This window comes from Erinaceus europaeus, chromosome 22, assembly GCF_950295315.1.
Source record: "Erinaceus europaeus chromosome 22, mEriEur2.1, whole genome shotgun sequence".
NCBI lineage: Eukaryota > Metazoa > Chordata > Mammalia > Eulipotyphla > Erinaceidae > Erinaceus > Erinaceus europaeus.
Window position 1 is genome coordinate 5,629,350 of NC_080183.1, and position 15,238 is coordinate 5,644,587.

At 43.5% G+C, this 15,238-nt stretch overlaps 1 protein-coding gene and 1 non-coding gene across 22 annotated transcripts in view; one reads left to right on the forward strand and one right to left on the reverse strand.

Moving 5' to 3' along the window:
• MARK3 (microtubule affinity regulating kinase 3) overlaps positions 1 to 15,238 on the forward strand; it is an 82,552-nt gene that overhangs the window by 40,555 nt on the left and 26,759 nt on the right. For 16 of the 21 annotated variants that reach the window (XM_060181111.1, XM_060181113.1, XM_060181112.1 and 13 more), the window contains 6 exons: positions 561 to 631; positions 5,018 to 5,074; positions 10,805 to 11,041; positions 11,188 to 11,307; positions 12,692 to 12,791; positions 13,069 to 13,181. In XM_060181111.1, the coding sequence (XP_060037094.1) occupies positions 561 to 631; positions 5,018 to 5,074; positions 10,805 to 11,041; positions 11,188 to 11,307; positions 12,692 to 12,791; positions 13,069 to 13,181 (698 nt within the window). Of the gene's footprint in view, positions 1 to 560; positions 632 to 5,017; positions 5,075 to 10,804; positions 11,042 to 11,187; positions 11,308 to 12,691; positions 12,792 to 13,068; positions 13,182 to 15,238 lie in introns of those variants that run through there. The other 5 variants (XM_060181122.1, XM_060181127.1, XM_060181118.1 and 2 more) reach the window with 4 other exon arrangements.
• On the reverse strand, positions 3,174 to 3,280 carry LOC132535474 (U6 spliceosomal RNA). The gene has a single exon (XR_009547277.1). It is a non-coding gene; the product is annotated as a U6 spliceosomal RNA (small nuclear RNA).

Below are 15,238 nucleotides of genomic sequence, written 5' to 3' on the forward strand. Positions count from 1 at the left end.
ACAGCCAGAATTCAAGAGGGAAGGGGGTGATAGGAATGGAGAAAGATGGAGAGACACCTGCAGCCTTGCTTCACCGCTCGCAAAGCTTTCCCCTTGCACGTGGAGACTGGGGGTTCGAACCCGGGTCCTTTTGCACTGTAATATGTGCGCTCAACCAAGTGTGCCAAGGCCTCGCCTTGCTTCTGTCTTTCTTTCTTTCTTTCTTTCTTTCTTTCTTTCTTTCTTTCTTTCTTTCTTTCATTCTTTCTTCCTTCCTTCCTTCCTTCCTTCCTTCCTTTTCTTTTTTCTTTTCTTTTCTTTCTTTCTTTTCTTTCTTTCTTTCTTTCCCTCTATATATCTCTCATTGAAATTAAATAAATACAATTTTAAAACTTTTCTCCACTGTGAAGGTCATTGTTGATGAATTTAAGTACCTGTAGTTAAACTTAGACTAGCTTAGTTCACATTCCACATGTTTCTGTTTATCATGCTTATATTTACAAATAAAAACTACAACATGGCTAAGTGCAAAAACTGTTAGAAGTAGGACCTCTGCTTACTTTTATTTCTCTCAATTATAGGTGAAGTGTTTGACTATTTGGTTGCACATGGAAGAATGAAGGAAAAGGAAGCAAGAACTAAATTTAGACAGGTATGAATTGATACATATTTAGTTTAAGTGAATCAAGTTATCGAGCTTAAACCCTGAGGCCTCCAAAGTGGTTCTGCCATGGACATGAGGAAGCAAGGGTTTTCCATTTACTTCCACCACACTTGATTGTGTTGTTCTCCGACCTGAGGCACTGGTTTAGAGCCAGATAGGGCTTTTGCGTCCACCTTTTTTTTTTTTTTAATCCCCAGGTTGATTGATTTTATTGATTTTCTTTATTGGGGGATTAATAGCTTACAATTGACAATCAAGTACAATAAGTTCTACATGCATAACATTTCCACATAACAATACAACCTCCACTAGGTCCTCTGCCCTCATGTTCCAGGACCTGAACCCTCCCCCCTCCCCCCTCCCCCCTCCCCCAGAGTCTCTTACTTTGGTGCAATACACCAACGTGTCCAGCTTTGGATTAGAGTTTTACTGTCACTGTTAACTGCATTAGGATACTTGAATCTTGAACAATGTAATAGCTGAGAGAGCTCACCTTAAAAATACATGCCGTAGCAGGTGTTAGGCCCTGGGTTGAAGTCCTGGGAACACTTGAGTTCCACAGATGGTTGAATGGTAATGTAGTATCTTTCCTTTCTGCGAAAAGACAAAGGAAAAAGTTGGACAAGGAAAGCCACTCAGTGCTATTATATATGTATGAGTTCAGTCCTCAGTGTGTGGGTGGGGGGTGGATTAGAACCAAGTTTGAGAATTCTACAACACCAGGGAAGCTGAGATACTGTGATATTTCTGCAAATCTCTATAGCTGGATGAAAACGCAATACCGAAGTGGTGAACTTGTGAGGTCCCAGCTTTATAGGGAGAGGTTTAAATGCTGGAGCTTTTTCCAAAGCTGATATTTTATTCTGTAGTCTATGAAGGGAAGCTGGAATTTGTCTAATTACATAGTCACCAGGTGACTGACTACTCATGCCTTTCTGGTGTTGCATGGGGTTGAACCTGGGACTTGGACGCCATAGGCATGAAAGTCTGTTTTGACAGTCATACTATCTTCCTGTCTCTCATTATAAAATATGGTTTATAAATTGGCCAACTAAAAGACATGCTTGCTTGCTTTATTTATTTATATTTGCATCCAGGGTTATTGCTGGGGCTCAGTGCCAGAACCATAAATCCAGTGTTTCTGGCAGCCATTTCTTTCCCTCCCTCCTTCCTTCCTTCCTTCTTTCCTTCCTTCCTTTTTTTTTTTTTCTTTCTATTTTACCTGATAGGACAAGGAGAAATTGGGAGAGGAGGGAACAGAAGAAAGAGAAACAGACAGGCACCTCAGAAGCCTGGGTCCTTGAGTGTGATAGTCTGTGCAGCCAGCTGGGTGTCCCGCTGCCCGGCCCCAAGGGCAACCTTTTTTTTTTTGTTTAAAAAAAGTTAAATTCCTAGGAGTCGGGCAGTAATGCAGCAGGTTAAGCGCAGGTGGCATACAATGCGAAGACTGGCTTAAGGATCCTGGTTCGAGCCCCCGGCTCTTCACCTGCAGAGGAGTCTTGTGCTTGCTTCACAAGCAGTGAAGCAGGTCTGCAGATGTCTTATCTTTGGCTCTCCCTCTCAGTCTTCCCCTTTTCTCTCCATTTCTCTCTGTCCTGTCTAACAACATCAATAACAATAATAAGTACAACAATAAAAAACAAGGGCAACAAAAGGGAAAATAAATAAATATATTTAAAAAAATCAAATTCCTGGGGAAGGCAGTGGTGGATCTGGTTAAGTTTACATAATTTCTCCTCTGGCCTCTAAATGTGCCTGGTGAAGTGTGACTTACCAGAGCATATGAGCATTTATTGACCTAGTTCTTAAGAAAATTGCTTCCATTTTTATTTTAAATTCCCTGCAGAAATTGTGAAGGCTTTATTCGAATCTTTATTAAGCCAGGAAGAATAATTATATACCTTTAAATTGATGGCCTAATTGACAGTGCAGATCTTTCTCATCATGTATATTATGTCAGTGTTGATGTTTCTTTCTTTTGTTCTTCTTTTTAATTTTCTTTCTTTATCGGATAGAGACAGCCAGAAATTGAGAGGGGAGGAGGAGAGAGAGAGACACCTGCAGCCTTGTTTCACCACTTGCAAAGCTTTCCCCCTGCAGGTGGGGACAAGGGGCTTGAACCTGGGTACTGTACACTGTAACATGTACTCTCAACCAAGTGCGCCACCACCCAGCTGCTATGTTTCATTCATTCTTTCTTTTTAATTTTTATTATCTTTATTTATTGGCTAGAGAAAGCCAGAAATCAAGAGGGAAGGGGGTTATAAAGAGGGAGATAGACCGACACCTGCTGCCCTGCTTCACCACTTGCAAAGCTTTCCCCCTGCAGTTGGGGACTGGGGTCTCAAACCTGGGTCCTTCCGCACTGTAATGTGTACACTTAACCAGGTGTGCCACCACCCAGCCCCTTGATGTTTCTTAATTTCTTTTTCTTTTTTTTTAAATTTTTTTCATTATTGTAAAAAATGAATTTTAATTTTTCATCTTTAGTTTGATTTAAACATTGCTTTTAATACGATGACAACATCAGAAAAATGGAGAATGCTTCACAAACTTGCATGTCATCTTTGCACAGGGGCCGTGCTAATCTTCTCTGTATCGTTCCAATTTCAGTGTATGTGCTGCTGAAGCAAGCACGATGTTTCTTAATTTCTAATTGCCATATTTACCGAGTTTTATTAAAAAAACATTTATATTTTCCCTTTTTGTTGCCCTTGTTGTTTTTATTGTTGTTGTAGTTATTGTTCTTGCTATTGATGTTGTCGTTGTTAGGACAGAGAGATGGAGAGAGAAGGGGAAGACGGGGAGAGAAAGATAGACACCTGCAGACTTGCTTCACCACTTGGAAGTGACTCCCCTGCAGGTGAGGAGTCGGGGGCTCGAGCCGGGATCCGTCGGTCCTTGTGCTTCACGCCATGTGTTTTTAACCCACTGCACTACTGCCCGACTCCCCTACCATAAGTTTTAAGTCACTTGGATAGTGTCCTGCTTTTCCGTGTACAGTACTGGGTCTGAGTCTGGCCCTCGCTGCAATAAAGGAAGCTTTGGTGCTGTGGTCTCTCTCTCTGTCTCAGTCTGCATCCACTCTCCTCCTCGCTCTACCCCCTCTCCCACAATGAAATGAAATAGTGGGGAGTTCGCTCAACTGGTAGGGTACTGGACTTATATCCCTAAGGTTCCCAGTTTGATCCCCACACTGCAAGTATCTGAGTGATGTTTTGGCCTGTCTCTGTCTCTGTCTCATGTGTAATGAATAAAAAAATACATATTTTTTATATTTATTTATTTTCCCTTTTGTTCCCTTTTTTGTTTTTAATTGTAGTAGTAGTTATTAGTGTTATTGATGGCAAACGCTAGAAGAAGAAGAAGTGTTATTGATGTCATCATTGTTAGATACGGCAGAGAGAAATGGAGAGAGGAGGGGAAGACAGAGGGAGAGAAAGACAGACACCTGCAGACCTGCTTCACCACTTGTGAAGTAACTCCGCTGCACTTGGGGAACTGGAGGCTTGAACCAGGATCCTTACGCTGGTCCTTGTGCTTTGTACCACCTGCACTTAACCTGCTGCGCTACCACCCTACTCCCACATATATATTTTTTTATTTTCCTTTTTCTGCCTCCAGGACTATTGCTGCACTATGAATCCACTGCTCCTAAAAGCCATTTCCTCCATTTCGTTGCTGTTGTTACTATTGTTGGATAGGAGAGAGAGAAATTGAGAGAGGATGGGAAGACGGGGAGAAAAAGATACCTGCAGATCTGCTTTACTGCAGATGGGGAGCCGGGGGCTTGCTGGTCCTTGCGCTTTGCACCATGTGCGCTTTAACCTGCCCCATGAACTAAAAAAAAAAAAATTAATTGATCGTTATTATTATTTTGTTAAAGAAATGTTTTTATTATCTTTATTTATTGAATAGATCCAGCCAGAAATTGAGAAGGGTAGGAGGAGGCAGAGAGGGAGAGAGACAGAAACACCAGCAGCCCTGCTTCACCACTTGTGAAGCTTCCCCCTGCAGGTGGGAACCAGGGGCTTGAACCTGGGTCCTTGTGTAATGTAACCTGTGCGCTCAACCAGGTGTGCCACCACCTGGCCGCTGATCTTTATTTTAATATGAGAAGGAGATACGGAGAGAAAGACTAGCGTATTGCTCTGCTCTGGCTTGTGCTCCTGTGGGTTGAATCCCAAGGATAAAAGTCGTCTGTAGAACTATTATGGTGTCTCCCTGGCCCAGTAAACTGCATTTTGTTTTAAAGAAAAAATATTTTGAGATAGACGACCAAGTATTTTGCATATGTGAGTACTAGCAAAGTGTATTCATTCTGATTATGAAACTGTACCAGAGATAACTTCTCCTCGCCTCTCTCCTTGACAGATAGTGTCTGCAGTCCAGTATTGTCACCAAAAGAGGATTGTCCACAGAGATCTCAAGGTGAGTCATTCCTTTCACTAGTGTATGTCATGTGTTCAGTTCTCTTGGCAGTCATGACACAAATGAAGCAGATGGTTTTTTAATTAAAAAGTCATGTAAGGGGGCTGGGTGGTGAACCTGGTTGAGCGCACGTTACAGTGCACAAGAATCCAGGTTCGAGCCCTCAGTCCCCACCTGCAACAACTGCAGTGGGAAGCTTCACAAGTTTTGAAGCAGGTGTGCAGGTGTCTCTCTGTTTCTCTCCCTCTCTATTTCCCCTATACTCTTGATTTCTGGCTGTCTGTAACCAAAAAATAAAGTTTTAAAAAAAAAAGGGAGTCAGGTGGTAGCACAGTGGCTTAAGTGCAGGTGGCACAAAGCGCAAGGACCCGTGTAAGGATCCTGGTTTGAGCCCCCGTCTCCCCGCCTGCAGGGGAGTTGCTTCACAAGTGGTGAAGCAGGTCTGCAGGTGTCTATCTTTCTCCCTCTCTATCTCTCCTTCCTCTCTCCATTTCTCTCTGTCCTATCCCAACAACGAGAATAATAACTACAACAAAAGGGAATAAATATTTAAAAAATAAATTAAAAAAACTTAAAAGTCGTGTGGGGGATGGGTGGCGGCACACATGTTAAAATGCACAAGGAACTGGGTTCAGTCCCTCAGTCCCCACTTGTAGGGGGAAAGCTTTGCAAGTGATGAAGTAGGACTGCAGGTGTCTCTCTGTCTCTCTTCTCATCTCCCCATTCCCTGTCAGTTTCTGACTGTCTTCAGTAAATAAATAAGGATAATAAAAAAAGAAAAATGGGGGGTTGGGTGGTAGCGCAGCAGGTTAAGTACACGTGGCGCAAAGTACAAGAACGGCGGGAGGATCCCGGTTCAAGCCCCTGGCTCCCCACCTGCAGGGGAGTCGCTCCACAGGCGGTGAAGCAGGTCTGCAGGTGTCTGTCTTTCTCTCCCCCCTCTGTCTTTCCTTCCTCTCTCCATTTCTCTCTGTCCTATCTGACAAGGAACAACATCAACAAAAATAATAATAACCAGAACAAGGCTACAACAAGGACAACAAAAGGGGGTGAGGAATGGCCTCCAGGAGCAGTGGATTCATGGTGCAGGCACTGAGCCCCAGCAATAACCCTGGAGGCAAAAATAAAAAAGGAAAAGTCATGTAAGGGCCTGCAAGATGGCTCACTTGACAGGACACCTACTCTGTTGTCCCATCACCAGCGGCAGCTTCTGTGTTGTATCTCTCCCCCCAGTCTCAGTCTCAGTCTGAAAAAGGCAATCTAAAGTGGTGAAACCCCGGTGACAACAAAAATCAACCATGTAACAACAGAACCTTTTAATCAAACCATGGAAAGAAAACTCAAGAAGTTCAAGACAGGGTGACAGGGAAGGCGGCTCTACTCTTAACAGTGTCGGGCCTATGTGTCTGCGGCTCCTAGTTTGATCTCTGGCACTGCATGAACTGGAGTGGGTCTCTGTATTCTCTCTCTAACTCTCACATGTAATACATGGATTAAATATTTTCAAAAAGTAAAAAAAAGGGGGGGGGCTGGGGCGCAGTGCAGTGGGTTAAGCACACAAGGTGTGAAGCGCAAAGACCAGTGTAAGATCCCGGTTCGAGACCCCGGCTCCCCACTTGCAGTTGGGTTGCTTCATGGGTAGTAAAGCAGGTCTGCAGGTGTCTTTCTTTCTCTCCCTCTCTCTGTCTTCCCCGCCTCTCTCCACTTCTTTCTGTCCTGTCCAACAACAACAGCAATAACAATGACAGCAAGGGCAACAAAAATGGGAGGAAGAAAAATGACCTTTAGAAGCAATGAATTCGTAGTGCAGGCACCAAGCCCAGCTATAACTCTGGAGGCACAAAAAATAAAATGGGGGGGGGGGCAGGGAAAATACGATAGTGGTTATGTAAAAGATTTTTATGGCAGAAGCTCCAAAGTCCCGGGTTCAATCTTTGAAACCACATGGCTGAGCAGTGAGTGCCCTGTTCTTAAAATAAATTTTTTTTGGCCTGGCAGGTGGCACAACAGATAAAAGCATTGCACTCTCAAGTATAGGGTCCTGAATTTGAACCCCAGCATTGCATACACCAGAATGGTGTTCTTTTTCATATTAGTAATATTTAAGTAAAATACAAGATAAAAATGGTTAGAATAAATACATTGCATTTTGGTGAAGGTAGCTCATAGTTGATGTATGAAGATCAGCCCGGTCGCCACACCGATGGCAGCCTCACAGAAGAACTAACACTTGGCTGCCCAGAAGCCTCGTGCTGCTCAACACTCTTCTGTTTCTTTTGCCAGCACTGGTTCCTGTGGAAGTCATGCCTCTCTGAGACCTGCTTCTGAGTCTTCCACTTCAGCTTTGCTTCCGGCAGTTTGTTTTCTCTCACAGGAAGATAGAAACACGAGTCAGAAACCCCCATCTTGTACTCAAACTTAGACCCTCCTTTCATCTTTACTCTTATGATAGGATAGGCGCACCTCTGTGTTTTGGGGCATGGCTTGGCCTATCCTCTCTTTACTGCCTTCTCATTAGCAGTGCTTAAGAACATGCTCCAGCCTGTACCTAAAGCTTGTGAAGGCCATTGGCATAACTGCCATGCTATATCCCCACCCACCTCACATTTTTTTTATATTTATTTTATTTATTCCCTTTTGTTGCCCTTGTTGTTTTATTGTTGTAGTTATTATTGTTGTTGTCGTTGTTAGATAGGACAGAGAGAACTGGAGAGAGGACTGGAAGACAGAGAGGAGGAGAGAAAGCTAGACACCTGCAGACCTGCTTCATTGCTTGTGAAGCGACTCCCCTGCAGGTGGGGAGCCGGGTTCGAACCGGGATTCTTATGCCGGTCCTTGTGCTTTGCGCCACCTGCGTTTAACCCGCTGTGCTACAGCCCGACTCCCCACATTTTTAAATCCATATATTCATGATAGTGATGGTCTCCTTTCCCTCCACAAAAGTCCAAGTCTCCCTTTTTACATACTGATGGCCATGATTCTGAAGCCCAGCTACTGTTCTGCACCATGCGGTCTTCTGACATCACACGTGATGTGCTTAATATTCCTTGATGGCTATGACTTCTTAGTCACCAGAGAAAGCACTGTGACCTTTTCCTTCCTCCTGTCTCATTTCGGGATCCAGACCCACTTACCCAGCGATCCTTCTGCAAACAAGCTGCTTGCTATTTATATTCACATCTTATAAACTGCTAAGTGTCTATAGCCCAGGTCTTTTGAACTTGTTTCTGTTTTCATAGGACCTGTTTTGCAGTCTTTTGCTGACACTCTGACCCCTCACTTCACCCTTGCCTTGGTCCTGTGATCTTACACACTTGTCATGCATTTTTTCTTGCTGCTTTCACATCCACTCTGGCCACCTGCATCCTGGTGCCCTCCCCAATCCCTGCTTTCGGCGAGGACTTTCTTCTGGAATATAGACGACAGCAGAAACCTTCAGCTAAGCACCCCTTAGGCACCCCGGTTTCAGCAGATGACAAGCCTGAATCTTTCTCTCCTCGCTGCAATCGTTCCTTTCTTCCTCCAGTTGCCCACATCCCTCAGGTGTCTCTCTAGCCTTTGCTCTTCATCTGCTCACCTGATCCTCCTTGCCACTCTTTGCTTAGTACCACTTTCTCTTTTCTAGGAAATCACTAAAGTTACCACCCCTTATATATACACAGTGGAATACTACTCAGCTGTAAAAAATGGTGACTTCACCGTTTTCAGCCGATCTTGGATAGGCCTTGAAAAAATCATGTTGAGTGTAATAAGTCAGAAACAGAAGGATGAATATGGGATGATCTCACTCTCAGGCAGAAGTTGAAAAACAAGATCAGGAAAAAAAAAAAAAAGAAGGAAAGCTATCAGGGGAGGGATGGATTACAGAGTTCCGGTGGTGGGAATTGTGTGAAGTCGTACCCCTCTTATCCTATGGTTTAGTCAGTGTTTCCTTTTTATAAATAAAAAATTAAATTAAAAAAAGTTACCACCCCTGTTATTTTTAATTTGTGTGTGTGTGTGTGTGTGTATATATATTTATGGGAGGACCACTCTTCTTTGGCTTATGGAAGTGCTGGAGATTGAACTTGGGACCATTAGTGCCTTGGGCACGAAAGTGTCTGCATAACCACTCAGACTTAAAAAAAAATTTTTTTTAATTATCTTTATGTATTTGTTGGATAGAGACAGAAATTGAAATGAAAGGGAAGGAGAAGATAAAGAGGAAGAGAGAGAGACACACCTGCAGCCCCACTTCACCACTTGCAAAGTTTTCCCCCTGCAGGTGGGGACTGGAGGTTTGAACCAGGGTCCGTGAGCATTGTGACATATGTGCTCAACCAGGTGTTCCACCACCTGGCCCCAGCTCCTCAGTCTCCTTCACATTCCAACCTTTTGTGATTCAGCCATATTCTCCCAGGTTCAATCCCCCACACCACCATAAGCCAGGCCTGAACAGTGCTCTGGTTAAAAAAAAAAGAACATGCTCTCTCACATCTGCTTATTCTGCCTGCTGCTTGACATGAGCACAGCCGCCGCAGTCTGCTGCTCCTCCAGGCAGCGGGCTTGTGCTCACCTTTTAGGCAGCCTTTGCATACCTGCCGGTATCAGACATGCACCTGTGCCCTCACATCTCTCTCCTCAGGTAGGGCATGGTGGACTTGCCTGTTTTCTGCCTCTGTTCTTTGATTTGAGGGCAAGGAAACTAACTGCTTAGTTCCTTTTGTGAAGTGTGGCTGGCTGTTTTGAAACAAGTGTCCATTTGAGGTGAGGGGGAACCCCATTATCCTCAATTAAATATTTACAAGACTGTTTGCTTGTGGAATAATTTAAATCACTGGCAGAATTAATTTATCCCTCATGCTTCTTACTAGCTATTAGTGACACAAAACTAGGAATTCCTATTTACTTCATCTCTAAAAAGAATTTTTCTTTCATAAAAAATTTTATTCAGCAGGGGAAGATAGCATAATCCTTATGGAATGAGACTCTTCATGCCCAAGGCTTCCAAGTTCCAGGTCCAGTCTCCCACATCACCATAAGCTACCTGAGCAATACTCTGCTTAGGAAAAAAAAAAGAACTTAAAAATTGTAAACTGACTGGGAGTATGGACCAACCTGCCAACACCCATGCTCAGCAAAGAAGTTGTAACAGAAGCCAGACCTTCCACCTTCCCATATGATCCTGAGTCCATACTCCCAGAGAGATAAAATAGGGAAGCTTTTACAGAGGGGATGTGATAAGGAACTCTGGTGGTGGGAATTGTGTAATTATACCCCCTTTTTAAAATTTTTTTTAAAATTATACCCCTCTTATCCTATGGTCTTGTCGATATATATATTAAAACATTCTTTTAAAAAAATTATTTATTTTTTGCCCCTTTTGTTGCCCTTGTTTATCATCGTTGTTATTGTTGTTACTGCTGTTGTTGTTGTTGGTTAGGACAGAGAAATCTAGAGAGATTGGAAGACGGAGAGAGACAGACAGACACCTGCAGACCTGCTTCACTGCCTGTGAGGCGAACCCCCTGCAGGTGGGGAGCTGGGGGCTTAAACCGGGATCCTTATGCCGGTCCTTGCGCTTTGCGCCACGTATGCTTAACCCGCTGCGCCACCGCCTGGCTCGGCTCCTAGTCTTCTCGGTATTTTTTATTTTATAAATAAGTTAAAAAGATGTAAACTCTCATGAACTGTCTAATCTTGTCTCAGTTGTGATTTCATTTCATCTTCATCTTGATGCTTTTTCTCTAGGCTGAAAATCTATTGTTAGATGCAGATATGAACATTAAAATAGCTGACTTTGGATTTAGTAACGAGTTTACTGTTGGCAGTAAACTGGATACGTTTTGTGGGAGCCCTCCTTATGCAGCTCCAGAACTTTTCCAAGGCAAGAAATACGATGGGCCAGAAGTGGATGTATGGAGCCTTGGTGTCATTCTTTATACCCTTGTCAGTGGGTCTCTCCCCTTCGATGGTCAAAACCTAAAGGTACAAAACAAAAAAAGCCGTTGCACATATTTTTCAAAAATATAAAATAAGTAATCTATTTAGTTTACTGTTATATTAGCATGAGGGGTTCTTTTTTAACCCGGAAGTTGACTCATCAGTTTTCTTTTCTCTCCACCTTCCCACAGGAACTGAGAGAGAGAGTATTAAGAGGGAAATATAGGATCCCTTTCTACATGTCCACAGACTGTGAGAATCTTCTCAAACGTTTCCTGGTGCTAAATCCAATAAAGCGCGGCACACTTGAGGTAATCACTAAGTAACAATGTGGGAGTCTAAAGTATTTCTAGGACTTTGCCTGGTTTGTATGACATGTTGAATACTTTTAAAAAAATATTTTATTCCCTTTTGTTGCCTTGTTGTTGTTTGTTGTTGTTGTTGTTGTTGTTGGATAGGATAGAGAGAAATGGAGAGGGGAGGGGAAGACAGAGAGGGTAGCGAAAGATAGAAACCTGCAGGTAGGGAGCCGAGGGCTCGAACCAGGATCCTTACATCAGTCCTTGCGTTTTGCGCCACGTGCGCTTAACCTGCTGCACTGCCACCCGACTCCCAGAATACTTTTAAGATAGATGTTAAAACACATTTAAAAGTTACCCTGGGGGGGGTGCCGGAAGATGGCGGACTGAGAAGCTGCTAGTGGCTTGAGCTCTGATCACATCTTCTGGAAACGGTTCCAGATGCCACCAGGATGCTGGCCAGGCTTCCCTGGATTGAAGACCCCACCAGTGTGTCCTGGAGCTCAGCTTCCCACTAGAGACACACCCTACTAGGGAAAGAGAGAGGCAGACTGGGAGTATGGACCCACCAGTCAACGCCCATGTTTAGCAGGGAAGCAATTCCAGAAGCCAGACCTTCCACCTTCTGCAACCCTCAATGACCCTGGATCCATACTCCCAGAGGGATAGAGAATGGGAAAGCTATCAGGGGAGGGGAGGGTTATGGAGATTGGGTGGTGGGAATTGTGTGGAGTTGTACCCCTCCTACCTTATAGTTTTGTTAATTAATCCTTTCTAAAATAAATAAATAAATAAGTTACCCTAGGAGCTGTAGTTGAAATATTTGAAAATGAGGATTTTTTTTCAATCTTTTTAAAATCTTTATTAGATAGAGATAGCTCAAAATCGAGAGGGAAGGGTATGATAGAGACAGGGAGACACCTGCAACACTGCTTTACCTCTCATGAAGCTTTCTCCCTGCAAGTGAGAGTGGGGACTCGAACATAGGTCCTTGTGCATTGTAACATATGCCCTCAACCAGGTGCACCACCACCCAGGCCTGGAAGATTTCTAAATGTTGTGACTACAGAAAATTTTCCTGGGACTCAGGTGCACAGCAGGTTAAATGCAGGTGGCACAAAGCGCAAGGACCGGTGTAAGGATTCCAGTTCAAGCCCCCTGCTCCCCACCTGCAGGAGAGTCCCTTCACAGGTGGTGAGGCAGGTCTGCAGGTGTCTGTCTTTCTCTCCCCCTCTCTGTCGTCCCCTCCTCTCTCCATTTCTCTCTGTCCTATCCAACACTGACAACATCAATAATAACTACAACAGTAAAACAACAAGGACAACAAAAGGGAATTTAAATAAAAGAAAGAAAAAAATTTTTTCCTTATGCTACTAATGAATAGTTTCCCTTCTAGCAAATCATGAAGGACAGGTGGATCAATGCAGGACATGAGGAAGATGAGCTGAAACCATTTGTGGAACCAGCCCTGGATATCACCGACCAAAAGAGAATAGGTAATTGCTGCTTGTGTGCGTAAACAGAAACGCGTCTTTGGTTCAACTCATAGATGTGCCTGAAGTGAGAAGTTAAGCATAAGGTACATGAACCAGTGTTTCCTTTTTTGTCATACTTAGGAACTTACCTGCAATTTCCTGTTTCTCAATAATTTAAAAACAGGCTGAGCTGTTCATTTACATTTTGTGGGTCAAATAAAGGAAGTTATCTTACCCTGTAATGTGGTGATGTCTGACCCAAACAAAACATATGCACTGTATTATGCATTTCTTTCAGATATTATGGTGGGAATGGGATATTCACAAGAAGAAATTCAAGAATCTCTTAGTAAACTTAAATATGATGAAATCACAGCCACATATTTATTGTTGGGAAGAAAATCTTCAGAGGTAAGAGAAATCAAATAGCTTTAACACCTTTTATGTAAATTATTTTAATTTCCACCATCTGGGAATACTACTCTCGCTACCTTTTTTTATTTTATTTATTTATTTTCCCTGTTGTTGCCCTTGTTGTCTTTTTATTGTTGTTGTAGTTATTGTTGTTGTTATTGATGTCGTTGTTGTTAGATAGGACAGAGAAAAATGGAGAGAGGAGGGGAAGACGGGGGTAGAGAATGATAAAACACCTGCAGACCTGCTTCACCACCTGTGAGGCGACTCCCCTGCAGATGGGGAGCCAGGGGCTTGAACCGGGTTCCATCCTCTGGTTCTTGCGCTTTGCGCCAAATGCACTTAACCCGCTGCGCTACCGTCCAACACCCTTTTTTTTTTTTTTAACCAGAGCACTTCTCAGCTCTGGCTTATGGTGGTGCGGGGGATTGAACCTGGGACTTTGTAGCCTCAAGCACCAAGCGTCTCTTTGTATAACCATTATGCTATCTCCTCCCACCTGGGGAATACTTTTTTTTTTAATACTTTTTTTTTAAATATTTATTTTATTTATTTTTTTCCCTTTTGTTGCCCTTGTTTTTATTGTTGTAGTTATTATTGTTGTTGTTGTTGTTGGATAGGACAGAGAGAAATGGAGAGAGGGATGGGAAGACAGAGAGGAGGAGAGAAAGATAGACACCTGCAGACCTGCTTCGCCGCCTGTGAAGCGACTCCCCTGCAGGTGGGGAGCCGGGGTTCGAACCGGGATCCTTATGCCGGTCTTTGTGTTTTGCGCCACCTGCGCTTAGCCCGCTGTACTACAGCCCGACTCCCAATACTTTTTTTTAAATTTTTTTTAATAATTTACTTATTTATTTTCCCTTTTTTTGTCCTTTTTTTAAAATTGTTGTTGTAGTTATTATTGATGTCATCGTTGTTAGATAGGACAGAGAGAAATGGAGAGAGGAGGGAAGACAAAGAGGAGGAGAGAAAGATAGATACCTGCAGACCTGCTTCACTGCCTGTGAAGTGACTGACTCCCCTGCAGGTTGGGAGCCGAGGGCTCGAACTGGGATCCTTATGCCGGTCCTTGCGCTTTGTACCACGTGCGCTTAACCCATTGCGCTACCGCCCAATTCCCCCAGAATACTATTTTTAATGTACTTGAAAATAACAAATCTAATTCTGTGTAGTGGGTTAAGCGCACATGGCACAAAGTACAAGGGAAGAAAGAAAATGAAATGGCACACTTGGATATGAGCTACTTTGGCATGTGCTCAACATAGGTTTGAGCCTGACTTTTACCTCATTGAAGGAAGCTTTGATCTTCTGATATCTTTCACTCTTTTTCCTGTTTCTCTTAGGAAATAACCTTGCTGATATTGTCACAGACCTAGTTTTCATAGTCATAAAGAGTTTAGAAATGATTGATTTCCTAAGATGAACTGGAGCTTTTGAAATTCTTTGAAAAATCCTGAAACTAATATGTTCTATTTCAATTTTAATTAAATAAATCAATCACCTAGAAATAAGGTCATCAATCCCTAGTCCTTTTGTGAGCTTTCCCAGTAGGCATTATGGGTATTGTGGCTCAGTGCATGCATGACAACTCCACTACTCTCACCCTTCCCCTGGCCCTTCCCCCTTCCTTCTCTAGTATAGGCCAGAATGGGGAGACATCTGTGGCACTGCCCCACTACTGTGAAGCTTCCCCACTACAGTTGGAGATCTGGGTCTTAAACCTGGGTCCTCATGCATAATGACATGTGCTCTCTATAGGATGAGGCACACTGCCTTGCCCTGACAAAGATACTTTGGCTTGGGGGTCGGGCAGTAGCGCAGCAGGCTAAGTGCATGTGTCGCAAAGCGCAAGGACTGGCATAAGGATCCTGATTCGAGCCCCCGGCTCCCTACCTGCAGGTGAGTTTTTCACAATCGGTGAGGCAGGTCTGCAAGTGTCTTATCTCCCCCTCCCCCGTCTTCGCCTCCTCTCTCTATTTCTGTCCTATCCAACAATGAACAACATCAACAACAACAATAATGACCACACAAGGCGACAACAACAAGGGTAACAA